The following is a 14,282-nucleotide window of genomic DNA, read 5'->3' as shown; positions in this document are numbered from 1 at the left end:
GTTCCCTTGGGGCGCCCTTGTTTGATGACGCCCCGTGGGGCCGTGCACAGGAAGGCGGGATGAAGGTGCAGCACACAGGATCGCTGCCTGCCCCCATCCCTAGACTCCCAGCTCCTCTGCCGCTCCCGGGCAGTCTTTAAGCGGGGTTGCCCCACCCGGGCTCCGCCCCCTGTAGCGTCAGTCTGAGCCGCGCCGCCGCAGGGCTGTGGAGTCAGCAGGACCTGGGACTGGCCAGGCCATGAGCCGCTGGCGCTGCCCGGCTGCCACCCCCATGGCCCTGCAGCTGCTGCTGCTGCTCCTCCTGCAGCCCGCGCTGCCCCGCGCCGGGCCCGAGACGCGCCGCAGCTCGGTGCTGCTGGACCCCGCCTCGGGCCAGCTGCAGATCGTCCAGGGCTGGAACCCTGCGGCCGTGGCCTGGGCCAATCTCACCGACCGGATCCAGGACACGGGGTAGGCGGGCGGTGGGGCCTGGAGGTCCCGGCTCCAGTCTGCTCCCCCGCAGCGTGAGCCCGGCAGGGGGTGCTGGGCGAGCTGGGGCTCGAGGCCCCCATTAGCCGTGCCGGGCTCGCTGCGCGGCGCCTGGAGGCGGGAGCTGCCCGGCCTGGCTGCAGGGCTGGTGCAGCGGGTTCCTCTGGCTGCAGCTTGCCGGGGCCGCCACAGCCCGGAGCCAGGCCTCGTGCGGGCGGCTGGCGCGGGAGAGCCCCTCCGGCCGCGCCGTGGGGCGGGCGCTGGCGTGGGCTGGCTGCGCGTGCAGCCCTCGGGCTGCGGGCGGGCTCCGCTAGGCCGCGCGGCCGCTTGCGCGCCGTTCTCTGCGAGCGCAGCGGGCGGTGGCCGCGGACCGGCGGGGGAAGCGCGCGGGGTGGGCGCAGCCGCCGTGGGAGCGCAGGCTGCAACCAGGCGAAGGCTGCGTGGCTCGCGGAAGGGCTGCAGCGGCTGCGCTCCCTCCAGGCCCACCGCATTAGCAGCGGGTGACAGCAACAGCCCTAGGCCCGGTGCCCCCTTGTGCCAGGCGCTGTACAAAGGGATGTTAGGCCCTTCCCCAGGGTGGTCATGATCTAGGATAGTGGCTCTGTTTCGAGCTTATGGTGACAGGCTGGGGCTGTTGGATGGAGGAAGTTCGGCTGCTGGCTTGGGTGGAGGTTGGTGTTCCAGCCTGACTTGCTGTGTGACTTTGGTCAAGCGGCTTCCGAGTACGTAGTACTGGAGGGGTTAAGATGTGCTTAGTCCCTGGGCATTCTTAGCTCAGGCCTCGCTGGTGCTATGGATAGTAACAGAGAGGGAGCCCTGCTAGTCTATGTACTATCAAAACAAAAAGCAGTCAAGTAGCACTTCCAAGACTAGCAAAATAACTTATTAGGTGAGCTTTCGTGGGACAGACCCACTTCTTCAGACCATAGCCAGACCAGAAGAAGAATGGTCTGAAGAAGTGGGTCTGTCCCACAAAAGCTCACCTAATAAATTATTTTGCTAGTCTTTAAAATGCTGCTTGACTGCTTTTTGTTTTGGTGCTGTGGAGTTACCCTGCTGCGTTGTCAGGTGGGATCCTGTTTAGGGCTGTCCTTAGCATGGGTTGGGGGGTGGAGGGAGCTCTTACTGCCAGGGCCTTGGTCAGACCTGTCCTGGGGGTGGTTTCAGTCTTCAGGGTAGTAAAGCTGGGCCCAAAGCTGTTTCTTTTATGCATCAATAACTCTCTCCCCCCGGGGGGCAGGCCTTAGCCAGCTGCAGTGGAGCAGAGCATTATCTTGGTGTGATTATTTGGTCGCCTAAGCCAGTCAGAGTTGTTTGTGCTCTGCTGTGCTGACCTTGAGCTTTGCTTTCTGAGCTCAGGGAGGCAGACACTGATGCTGGAACTCCTGGCCCTGTTCTGCGGGGTCAGAGCCGGGAGGCTGGGAAGGGCTGCTGCCATGCTGGGTGAATGAGCTGGAGGCTTTATGGGTGCTCGTGCATGGTCTCTGGAGTTCGGAGTGACACTGTAGCTCTGTGGGCACTCGAAGTCCCAGTTTCAGTTTTGTCTGCAGTGGGGGTGTGACCCAGCTAAGACCTGCCTGGCGGCTGGAGAACTACGCTACAGAAGGTGGCCAATGAGGCTGATGTGGCCCAGAGCCAGCTGCTGAAGGCCCTGGCCTCTTTGCATCTCCTGTAGTGTGCCCCCTCTCTGCCCACTGCTCATTCTCCACGCTCCCCCGCCTAGGGATTTGAGGACAGGGGTTTGAATTATTGAAGGCGTATGCAAGGTAAAGCACTGCATGGAGAGGGCCCTGCAGTCTGGATACCATGGAAATGCCAATGCTTACATAAGGGGAGATGCTTATGTAGGTCCTTTTGAGGGAGAGCAGAAGTTTGTCTGACTTTTTTCCCCCCATCCTCTTCCTTTTGCTCCTGATTCTTTTCTGAGGGAGAAGGACCATGCTAAGCACCTCCCATGGCTCCAGAGAGTCTTCAGCCCCAGGGGTGGTGGCAGAGTGCTGAAGGATTCTTGGCAGCAGCTCCAGCCAAGGCAAACAAGAAGCAAAGCAAAGAGTGGCCAAGGGAGCCGTGTGTTTTGTCCCAGGGCTGGAGGTTTATCTGGAGGACACTTACGATAAGATAAAGTAAACCATACACAGGCAGTGCCAGGGAATGCAGTGCTGTGGGCCAGATGGGGGCTTGGCCTTGAGTGGGTTCCAGCTGCATCTATCCCTTGTTTATTCAATGCCCTCTTTGCTTGGGGCAGGTGGTCCTTCCTGGAGGTGGCCACCAATGAGAAGTACAATGACAGCCTGCAGGCCTACGCCGCGGGACTGGCGGAAGCTGCTGTCTCTGAGCAGGTGAATGATGGCGTGTAGCAGGGGGCGGTCAGAGCCTGGAGCTCTGCTGAGGCTGGTCTGCAGGGCCACCTCTTGTTGCACTCCTAGACTGTCGCTGCCCCTCCGTCTGGACTCAGGCCCGGTTTAGTCCATTCCTGGCCCTGTGCCGTCAGAGATGGCCGGCGGTGCCTAAGGTGAAGGGATCACTTGTGCCCACTGGGGGAAGAAGGGGGCAAGGCTGTGAGACTCGCGCTCCTTTCCCTTGTGAGCTAAGCTCGGCCTCGACTGTAGCCTGGAGAAACACAAGGTGGTCGGGTTGTCTCCTGCCCCATTCTGCTGGACCCTCACTCTTCAGCCTGCCAACGGGAGATGCCCTGCAGAGACGACCCTGCTGGTGGAGAACGAGCCCCTCACTCCAGGTGTTGAGTAGATGAAAAGGGGTGAACAGGTTGGGCCTTCAGATCTGCCTGTCCTGTTGTTACCCCGTTTTCCCTTCTTCCTCAGCTCATCTACATGCACTGGATGAACACCATGGTGGGCTACTGCGGCCCCTTTAAATACCAGACTGACTACTGTGAGAAGCTGAAGAGCTATATAGAAACCAACCTGGCCTGGATGGACGAGCAGATGGCGAAAGGAGAGGATCCTGAGTACTGGTACCAGGTGGGTTTGTGCTGGTTGCAGTGGGAAGAGGACAGGTTCCGTGGGCTCTGGCTGGGATCTGAGAGGCCAGTTCCCACTGCTGTCCTACGGGGCCCTGACCAGACAGCTGATAGTGGAAGCCTGGGTGGTGGTGTATTTGAAGTCACACAGGGAACCAGAAGTAGAAGTCGCTTGGTATCCTAGCTGTAAAACTGGGCCCCTGCCTGCTTGTGCCCTTTAAAGTTCCCCCGGCTCTTTGGGCAAGTGCAGAACTGAAGGTAGTCCTGGTGTCCTGGCCAAATTCCAGCTAGAGGGACTGGATCCAGCCTTTGTAACTCTTCCCTCTTCACAATGTTGGCTGGCAAAGCTCCTCCTTGCCACCCTCTGCCCCCGCAAACTCTGAGTGGGCAGTGCTGTCTGGGTAGCTAGCTCTGCACATGCCCAATGATGGGTTTGTGGGGGTAGTCCATAGAGAGCTGTCTCTAGGCATCTACAGAGATATGGGGCTGGAGGTTTGGGGGATCCAGTGAACAAGCTGAGCAGGTGTCATATGGAGTCACTCAGATGCAGCTAAACATATAGGAGCAGGACGTCCGTCCAAAGCCGTGTTTTCAGCATAGAACTGGCCCTCTCTTTAGATTTCCCTTTTCCCATTCTTGTTACTTGCCTCCCCCCACACCTCCTGCACATGGGGTTCTCGGGCCCTGGCCTGCTCGTGGCCTGCGTGCATGTGGGGCTCAGAGTGCCTGTCCCTCCCCTGACAGGTGCGCCTGGCTCTGCTGCAGCTGAAGGGCCTGGAGGACAGTTACAATGGGCGAGTGGCTTTCCCGACTGGGCAATTCTCGGTAGCCCCCTTTGGCTTCCTGTAAGTCCCTTTGGGCACGTGGGCTGGAGGTGGGTGACTGGTCATATCCCGTGTGGTCCTGGCCAACCTTGGGTGGAAAGGGGAGCTGGAGAATGGGACAGAGCAAAGGGGAACACTCCAGCCAAGTAGGGGCAGAGGTAGCAGGAAGGTGTTAACCTGATATATGTGCTTGGCAGCAACAGTTCACTGGCAGCTATAGGGGGGAAGGAGGCCTGCACCCCAGATGTACCTGGTAAGGGCAAGATGTAGGCTTTATGGACCTGCTATTATCCCCATTTTACAGAGGGAAGTTGAGGCAGGAGAGGGCTGTAACTTGTGTTGGTGGTGGCACTGGGAGTACAACCTGGAGCGCTGACTCTGCTTCTGCTTTCAGCCCCAGCTGGCACCCCCATTGGATGCTTATTAAAATACAGGTCCTGATCAGACATGGTGATTTGTTGCTGTACCCCCAGTCTGTATAGGAAACCCCCACCCTCCGCCCCCAGCTTCTGCTCAACTTGCTGCCAGCCGGCATGCCCTGGCTCTCAAACTCTGCAGAGGAGGAAAACAGGCCAGATTTGTGTCTGCCTCCCACATCGCTGGCTGGATTCTGAATGCAGGCCATCTCCTGGTCAGGCCGTTGCCTCATGCCTCAGTTTCCCCATCTGTAAACCAAGGGGTGGAGTTGCTTCCTGCCAGGGTGTTGAGAACGGCTTGTTAATGTTTGCCCAATACCTTGATGACTTGTCTCTTGGGCCAACAGACAAGATGTTCCATTTGGATTAAAATTCATTGCAGTCTGGCAGCTTCTCAGACTACTACTGCCTGGACTCTTCGCCCTTTATAACCGCACAGCGGGACAGGCAGCTCCCAAAGATCTCTGTAGGTTGTCGCCACCCTGCCCCTGTGCCGCAGTGGCTGAGCTAATGTCATTTTTTCGTTAGGCCCTAGGGTTGAGGCAGGGCCTGACTCACTGGAGCCAAAGGTCAGGAGTTCTGCCCTGGTGCCTGAGTTTGCCCCGGCTGCTGTTTTATGGGCGTTGCTAGGGCTTGTGGCTTGTCTCGTGGTCTGAGAAGGGAGCCCTGACTGCAGGGAGAGCTTGTGGGGACAAGGAGGGATCGTGGCTTGTGGATGGCCGGGACCAGCAGGGCAGAGTTCCCTGGTTCCTCCAAGCCGGGAAGGGGGTATAACCTATAACAGGTTCCAGCTAACAGGCAAGGTGGTTGGCCCCAAGGGCTGGCTCTGTCTTGGCAAATCCAGGGGCCTCTGTCTATGTTGCCAGGGATCCCAGGTGTCTCTGTTCCTCCTTCCAGCTTGTTCCAGCTGGGTGGTGACCTGGAGGACCTGGAGTCTGCCTTGAACAAAACTGACAGCAAGCGCAGCCTGGGCTCGGGGTCTTGCTCTGCGCTCCTCAAGCTGCTGCCAGGAAACCAGGAGCTCTTGGTCTCCCATGACACCTGGAACACTTACCAGTCCATGCTGCGCATCATCAAGAAGTACACGCTGCCCTTCCGGACCTCGCCCCAGAGTGCGTAAGATGGGCAGGGGCCTGGGGGAGAGCAGCGTGGGCTGGTGCTCCTGAGTGCTGGCCAGGAGGCAGGGCAGCGGTGCAGGCAGGACGAAGTGGGGAGAAGCCAGTACTGTCTGCCTGCCAGGGAGCAGGAATGCTGGCTGGCCCGTGGACAGGGCGAGAGGGGTAGCTAGCAGAGTGGTGCTTCCAGACACCACAAAGATACAGTGTAAGTTTCCCGGCTCCTCATGCAAAGTGGGGAGGGGTCCCCTGCCCCTCGCTGCTGGAATGGGGTTGGTACCGCTCTTGGAACCTGGCAGGGCTCATCTCTGGAGTTGACGGGGCCTGTTGTCTGCATCACTGATGGCTCCCTGTGGTCTGCTCTCCCAGGTGACGCTGTCATCTCGGGGCACGTCCAGACTTTCTCATCCTACCCTGGCACCATCTTCTCGGGAGACGACTTCTACATCTTGAGCAGTGGCTTGGTGAGCAGGTGCTGCCTGGATCCTCCTCCCTGGCCTCCCCTCCCCATAGTTCAGCTGCCCATGGATTCTGCTGGGTAGGGGTGGAGCCTCTTGGCCTATCGCTGCTCTGGGGCTCAAAGAGGTTGTAAGCAGCTGGGCCTGGGGTCTGTGTGTACACCAGGAATCCCATCAGCTTCGAGTGGAGCCCAGATCTCCCTCTGTCTATGAACTGCTTTAACACGTCGCAAGGGCCATGGGGCTGGTGGTTCCTCCGGTTCTGCTTGTGCCCCACCCTTACTCCATTGCCAGGAGCCCCGGTCTGGCCTCTGGTAGGGGCCATGCACCCTTCCGTGAATTTGCTCATGGCTCCTTTCTACCCTCTGCAGGTAACTTTGGAAACCACCATCGGAAACAGCAATGCTGCCTTGTGGAAGTACATCCATCCCAAAGGGAGCGTCCTGGAATGGCTGAGAAATATAGTGGCAAATCGGCTAGCCAGGAGTGGGGCTGAGTGGGCCGCCATTTTCCGGCGGTTCAACAGTGGCACGTAAGTGAATGAGCGGTGTCCCCCCACCCCTGGCAGCGGCGGGTTGGAATAGGGGGGAACTTCTGGGTTATCACCCTTGAGTTTAGTTGAGCAGGAGGATCTTATCCGTCCCAGTGCCAGGTTATTGCACCAGCCGCTTCGAGGGGATGGTGTGATACCTCTGGACAGCGTGTGATCTTGTCCATGCCTTGGCCATGAGCTGTCCTGGGGTGTTAGTCAATGGGTTGAGGTTTGGTGCATTACACGATACCTTGGGGCTGAGATCAAGAAGGAAACTTAAGGAACTGCTAATCGGTGGCTGATCTGTATGTGCCCCACTCCCAGCTGCTGGTTGGAATTACCATCGTCTCTGTCATTGCAGTTATTGCTCTAGTGCACGTGATCTGGGTTGGTTTCTAGGGAACGTGTGTGACACTTGGGCTGTGTTCAGTTCGTTCCTCTTTGTGGTGTCCACTGCAGCCACGCAGGGATCTTTCAAACAGGAGCGTGTGAACGGCCGTTCTGGGTCAGACCGACAGGCTGTATCGCTCCGTATCCTGGGCTGTGGCTGGGATCCCTCCTGCCCCTGCAGCGAGAGGGACCCAGGGTGGCCCAGAGGACTGCCCAGGACTGGCAGCAGGGGTTCCTCCTCTCTCACTGTGCTGTAGTGACCCGGCAGCCTGCTCCGTCACCCGTGTCCCAGCCAGGTGCCTCTGTGCCCTGCAGTGGTGGAAGGGGAGCGCCAACAGGCTGGGCTGGGGGGTGGCCCTGCCAGTACTGGTGCCAGAGTCTTCAGAGGGAGTGAACAGAACAGGGCAATTATTGAGTGCTCCTGTGCCCAGCAGTCCAAGGCTGAGGGACCGCCGAAGTGAGGGGAGGTGCCCTGGGCTGAATTGACTTGCAGTCACTGACGGAGCTAGAGTCTGAGCTCAGTTGTGCTTTGAGCCTGCGCACACACCCTGGCCACGAGTTCTGGGGGCTCTCAGCTTATTCTCAGTAAAGAAATCGACAGAGTGTCGTTATCTTGAATGAACGGCCACCGGATGGCAGCATCAGCACCCCAGGACTGTAACGTGAGATTTGCCACCACCGCGCGAGGCACTGAAGCCTTCATGCTTCCCTCTTGTCCAGGTACAACAACCAGTGGATGATTGTGGACTATAACGTCTTCCTGCCTGGCCAGGCTGGGCTGCAGTCAGGGGTACTCACAGTGCTGGAGCAGATCCCGTAAGTGTCTGGCTGATGTGTTATCGAGCTGCAAACTCTGGGGGCTCTGGCGAGCATTAGGACGGTGTCTAGATTACGTGTGGCCTTGACCGGCTGCAACTTCCTCTCCTTTCCCCGCCTCCATTCAGAGGTGGGGTCGCAGACCTTGTCTTCACTGCCAAGGCTTCAGCCCTGGGCAGGCTGATAATGGAGGTCTGTCCTGTCCTCTCAGGCTGGCCGGCTGCTTCTGGTCTGGCTCTTGTGCTGGGTTGCAGCACTGGTTGGATGCAGAAGCCCTGTTGAGCCAGAGGGCCTTGTGGGAGCCGGCTGGCTGCCCATACCTGGGCCAGCTGCCCATCAGAGCCAGCTCTGGGTGATCCCTGAGGAGCTGGTTAGCCACAACCCAGTCCCCCAGCCCTTGATCTTCCAGGGCTCTTGATTATCTGAGCCAGAGGCCTCCCTCCTGCTTTCCCAGCATGCCATCTGCTTCCCAATTTGTGTACTCATCTCTCGTGCCTTGACGACTCCTCTCTGTCTCAGGGGCCTGGTGGTTGTGGCTGACAAAACGGAAGAGCTCTACCAGCAGGGATACTGGGCCAGTTACAACGTACCGTAAGGAGCTTCTCTTCTCTCTCCAGCTCAGTCTCCTGCCTTTGGGCACCTTGCTCCAGGGCGGGTGTTGGGGAAGGGTTGAACAGGCATCCCTCCCCCCGGCTGCCCTCTGTCTGCATCCAAACCCGGTTGGGCTTACCAGCAGCATTCTCTGCCTTCCAGCCAGCTGGGCCTGGGAATGATGTGCTGCCTGGCCCTGAAGGGGGCAGCACTCAGCTGGTAAGAAGGACTCCGCCCTTAACAGGCGGTTGGTACACGGATCCATGCAGCTGCATCACTGCCTGGTGGAAATGCCCCTTCAGAATAGGCCTGGCCCTGGCAGGCTTTTCTAGACACCCCTCACGGAGTGGTGGTCAAAGGCCTTCACAGCCTGTCATTTCTTGAGGTGAGGCAGAGCTGTAATCTCCCTTCTGTCAGTGGGGAACTGAGGCACCGGGGCGAGAGATGGGTTCCAGGTGACTCTAGAAGTCTGGGGTAGAGCAGGGCATTGAGTGTCCAGGTTGTAGGCTAGTGCTCTAACCACTGAGCTGGCCTTCACTCCCCCCATCCCTTTGGAACCTGCCCTAGCCCGGCGTGTGACTCCTTCAGGCAGTGTGCGAAGGCCAGAAGGGTCCCTGTTTGACCCGCGTGTTCCTCCCTCCCCGGCTCACCAGGTACTTCGAGGAGGTCTTCAATGCCAGCGGCCAACTGGAGCTGGTGAAGAAGTACGGAGACTGGTTCACTTATGACAGGACCCCCCGGGCCCAGATCTTCAGGCGCAATCAGACGCTCGTCCGGGACATGGACTCTATGATCCAGCTCATGAGGTGAGAGCTTCTTTATGGGGAGAGGAGCTTGGCAGCGTCTCACCCCAGTGGTCCATGCCCTCCAGCACCTTGTCACGGGCACAGATGGAGGGGAGGGGGGTACAGATGGGGGCTGCCAAAGGGTTTGGGGGCGGCAGAGGGAGAGTTTTGAGGCTGTATTGTAGGCTTGCCACTTACTGTGATGTTGACAAGGCAGCCGCGTGCGCCGGCCATGTGGAGAGCTAGCAAGGAATCCTGGAGCATCCTGCAAGCTGAGGCACTGTCCCAGATTGTCTCAAAGCAGCCAGCCCCTCTTGGGTGTCTGACTGAGGGACGCCTGGGCAGGTACAGTGGCAGAGAGATGGGCTCAAGGCGCCAGCGTGGAGATGTTCAGGTCCTTGTGCTTTCTTGAGACCTGGCTGTAATTACCATACCAAGCACTCAGCACTTCCAACCGGAGTCAGCCCCGTTCCTCGCTCCAGCCCGGTCTAACCTTGGTGTGAGCGAGGGCCGAGGCTGGATCCCACCTCACTAGCTCAGCCCAGGTGGGGCTCCAGGGGCCTCATTGGCGACACGTTGGGGGTGACAAGACTCTGCACTGATGACGTGGGCCTTTTGGCTCCAGCTCTACGGCGCTGAGCGTGTTGTGAGACCCTGAGCAGAAGAGAAGAGCTCCTCTCCTTCCCCCTGTCGCACCCCACTCAGGGTGTCTCACCTGCCACCCCCAGGGCAGATCCGGCCAATTGTCGGTGTGAGCTCTGTGCCTGCAGGACCCACCTCTCTGCCACCTCCAGTGAACCTGTTCACGCACTACAGGTTCAACAACTTCCAGAAGGACCCCCTGTCCCGGTGCCAGGGCTGCGACCCCCCCCAGAACGCTGAGAACGCCATTGCTGCCAGGTCGGACCTCAACCCTGCCAACGGGACCTACCCCTTCGCTGCACTGGGCCAGCGCTCACACGGGGGCACCGACATGAAGGTGAGGGCTGTGGGAGGTGGAGGGGGATGTTGCTAACAGGGCGAACGGCTGGAGTAGCGCCGCCTCCTGCAGGGGAGGAAGCCGACGGCGGCTCTCATGTGGATCCAGAGATTGTGGGTTCAATCCCTGCTGCTGACAGCTCATGGAGGGGTGTGGCATTATGACTAGCCTGCGTACACAGGCTGCGGAGCCCTGGATTCAGCCGCGTTTTCCTTGTCACCAGCAGGACGTGTGACCGGAGACGTTCTGCTGACTTTATGATGTTGTTACACGTGGTTTTTTCTCTTCCTTAGCTCACGTCCTATGAGATGGCCAAGGCCCACAGCCTGATTGCTGCCAGTGGGCCCACCTGGGATGACGTCCCTGCTTTCCAGTGGAGCACTTCTCCCTACAGCAACCTGCTTCACATGGGGCATCCTGACCTCTGGAAGTTCCCCCCCATCAAGATCTGGTGGGACTGAGGTGGAGCCCGCATCCCCCGGGGCGTGTGTCTGAGTGGGTTGGCAGAGGGCTGCTGATGGTATCTCCTGCCAGTCTGCTGCAGGAGGGTAGGTGGGAGGAACTGCTCCGTCCCTAGCTGCCTTTTGCCTGGGAAATAAGGGAAGAATGTGCCTGTTTGTAGGTGGAGCAGGAGGGATGCCTGGGGGTGGGGGAGAACTACAGAGGGGGGCAGCGTGATGATCTAGGGTACAATGCAGCTCATGCATCAAATTCAGCCTGGCAGAAGTCCAGCGAACCTCGTGACCATTGCACCTGCTTCTGCCAGGCCTTGGTTTGGCCCAGGGGCCAAAGCGTGTGGCTCGGCTGCATTCTCTCAGCTTGCAAACGGGCTCCTTGCTCTCTCAACAAACCGTGGTGCCTCCTGGAAGCCAGGGGAAGCCCTGCCCCTCAGCTCTCCTCCTTCCCTCTCCCAGTGCTGAGGTGATTGCTGGTGCTCCCAGAAGGGACCCCACCTCCAAGGCCAGATCTCTCCCCGAAGGCAGCTCCTCCTCGTGGGACCTGGGGCAGAAGTTGGGTCCCCTGGCGCTGGCACTGAGGAGTGGGGCTGGCTGCTGCACAAGCTCTGGCGGTGGCCCATGGGAAGGGGCGCTGGCAGAATTGGAGCTACCCCCGCGGAGCGTAACGCACGGCAGCAGGTTTGTCTCTTCCCTCCCCTCTCCTCAGTGCTGGGGGTGTGGGTGCACCGGCCCAGTTGGCGTCTGGCAGCCCCGGGAAGATCCCTGGTGGAACATCCACAGCCGGGGCTGCCTCCCTCTTTGCTGCATTTCCCTGTACAGCCCTCTTGGAGAGTGGGGTTCGCTGCTCCTTGCCAGTGCTGCCTTTATCTTTGGATGCCTCTGTGGCTCAGGTCATGTCCTCCCCCACCCCCACCCCTCCTGTCCAAAGAGAAACCCCAGCAGGCTGCCTGTGAGGCATGGCCTCTGCCTGTCCCCTATCCCTCCAGGTGTGGGGCTTGTGCAGGGGTGGAAGCCTTTGGCTGTGGAAGGGAGACGGGACAAGGTTAGGCAGAGGCCACCTGGGCAAAGCCTGCTCCCCTTCAAAGTCGGCAGCAGAAAGCCAACTCCTTGGAGCCAGGCTCAGGTGGTGAGGTGGTCCTGGCTCGCCCAGCTGCAGGCATGTAGCTTCACGTAGGGCTGCAGAGCAGGGCTTGTCCTGTGTCCCACTGCGGAGCAGGGGGTGCTGGGCACACAGCACCGACTAGCTGATTGGTTCGGCTTTAGTAATAAAACTGGCTCCGTTGTGTCTTGCCTGGCTCTTGGGATGGATGGAGGCAGGCTGGGGTTTCAGCTCGGAAGAAGACGCCGAGCGGAAGGCCCCCGGGAACCATTCTGAGCATCCAGCCTGACCTGTGTTGCACAGGCCTGAGCCCTTTGCCCTGGGCCTCCTGCTCCAAGGCCATAATTTCCGGCTCAGCTCGTGTGCGGGGTGTGGCTCTCCTGCTGAGTCACTTCTCCAGCTAGCAGCAAGGACTCCTAGGCGCTGTCTGCACTTCCTCCTCCCTCGCCCCAGCCCAGCCCCTGCCCCCACCCCCGCCCCCTTTCTGGCGAGAGAGCATCAGGATGCTCCTGGCCTTGGCTCACTCCGATGAGCTGGGTGCAGCTGCGACAGCAGCTTCTCAGCACAGCCTTGGTTGGTCTGTGCTGCCCAGCTGCCAGTGTAGGGGTGGGGAGAGCTGGGCTGCCATCAATTCCTCAGGGCCTGGGGCAAGAAGCAGCTGTGTCTGTTGCAGTGCATTTTGGGACAGCTGTACAGAGGTCTGGGTTAACCCATCCCAGACTCAATTCCATGGTGGCAGTAGGTGGCCTGTTAGCTGATTGCTGCCCAAGGGTGGCCAAACCTCGGTACATCTGTCAATGGTGTGTGGAGACAGCTGTGTGTGGGCTTTAGTACAGACCCTTATTTGCAGAGGGGCTTCTGGTAGTGCTTTGAAGAAAAGCAAGGAACGCCCTAGGACCCAGGGGGAGAGGCTGCAGCTTAGAAACCTGCATTCAGTTCCCTGTTCCAGATCAAATGTTCTGTGTGATCTTGGGCAAGCGAGGAGGCTGCTCTGTGCCTCAGTTTGCCCATCTGGGAGATGGCGGTAACAGCACCGCCCTACCTCTTTTGAGGTATTTCTCTTCAGTCCACCCCAAATCTATAAGGGGTTCAGAGAAACTTGTAAGTACCAGCACCAGCTTGATGGTAGCTGAGCCCATTGGTGGTATTTCTAATAGTCACAAAATGTTTGCAAAGTCCTCTCCATCTAGGTTTTGTGATGTGCTCTGGCAGGGAGTTAGCAGGTCAGGTGGGATTAATCAGCTAATAGATGAAGTGCAGTGCAGGCCCTTCTCCAAGGCATGGATTCTGTGCCCTCGGGCAGGGCTTCTCTTTCTCTCTGCAGTGGAGCAGCCTCCCAACTCTGCAATTCCCTGGGTTCCCTGGTGCCTCCAGGCTCTTGGCTTCCCTTTGAGTTCGAGCCAGGCCCTGACAACTCCTGCTAACTGGGCAGGAGTGTCCTCTAGCACTCCTGACCTGGGATTCTGCTCCTGGCCTGGCTACAGCGTGAACTTTGGCAAGTCACTTCATGCCCCCCTGTGCCTCAGTTTCACCATCTGCAAAATGAGGCTAATGGTGTGGCCGTCCTTTGTGAAGTTCTTGGAGATGTCTAGAGGGAAAATACTGTTTAAGAGGGAGCGAGCTATGAAAGGTGCCTGCCCCAGTAGTGCCTCCCCAAGAACAAACTCAGCTGCCCTTTCGTGAAGTGTCCCATTTGCGGCCTTTTTGGGGTGGTGCAGGCAGCTGGAAAGGCAGCAGGCATTCCAGTCCAGGTGCTGCCAAGCTGCTGGTTTCTTCTGGCTGGGCCAGACTTTCTGCAAGGTGGCTGGCCATTAATGGGAAGCCGGGGGACTCGGGGGTTCCTTGCTTTGGTGGTATGAGCACAGAAGCTCCTCTGGTAGGTGTGGGGATTAATCCAAACTCTGCTGGGTTCTGCCAATGTCTAATAACGGGCTGAGGCATGCAGGGGAAGGGCAGCTGAGTTTGTTCAGCTGTGCTCAAGTGCCCCCAGACCCCAACTTTAGGACTGAACATCAGGTTCTGCCTGACCTCAGCTCTTGACCTTTGAAGGGCATGTGGATTCCAGGCCTCGGTACATGACTGGAGGTGAGGCCCAAAGGACTCCCCCATTGTGCCTCTCCAGCTAAAAACCAGCCTCCTACCTCACATCATACCACGGCCTTCGCTGATTGACCAATGTCTTCCTGCACTGCAGTTTCGGCTGCTGGCAGCCCTCAATGCTTCCCCTGTGGAGTAGCAGGGTTCTCCTTTTCCAATGCACCTTTTTGATTTAAACAAAACCTATTTTGTTTTGGGTGTGTTTGTGACTAAATAAATGTTAGTGAAATATTTTCATTTTGATAGACTTTTTCCAGCATTTTAGTGAGGGGGG

At 58.6% G+C, this 14,282-nt stretch overlaps 1 protein-coding gene across 1 annotated transcript; it reads left to right on the top strand.

Annotated features, from left to right (window-relative positions):
* Positions 1-201: 201 nt before the first annotated feature.
* Positions 202-14,241, top strand: PLBD2 (phospholipase B domain containing 2). The gene is made up of 12 exons (XM_075012434.1): positions 202-450; positions 2,714-2,807; positions 3,291-3,449; positions 4,193-4,293; positions 5,586-5,800; positions 6,173-6,267; positions 6,633-6,793; positions 7,904-7,999; positions 8,519-8,590; positions 9,244-9,396; positions 10,192-10,354; positions 10,648-14,241. The coding sequence occupies exons 1-12, from the start codon at positions 239-241 to the stop codon at positions 10,813-10,815; spliced, it is 1,689 nt and encodes a 562-aa protein (XP_074868535.1). The 5' UTR covers positions 202-238; the 3' UTR covers positions 10,816-14,241.
* The last annotated feature ends 41 nt before the right edge of the window (positions 14,242-14,282 follow it).

The sequence above is a fragment of the Carettochelys insculpta genome, chromosome 18, assembly GCF_033958435.1.
Source record: "Carettochelys insculpta isolate YL-2023 chromosome 18, ASM3395843v1, whole genome shotgun sequence".
NCBI classification, from domain to species: domain Eukaryota; kingdom Metazoa; phylum Chordata; order Testudines; family Carettochelyidae; genus Carettochelys; species Carettochelys insculpta.
The sequence above is the reverse complement of the archived record's forward strand: the minus strand, read 5'-3'. Positions and strand labels throughout refer to the sequence as shown.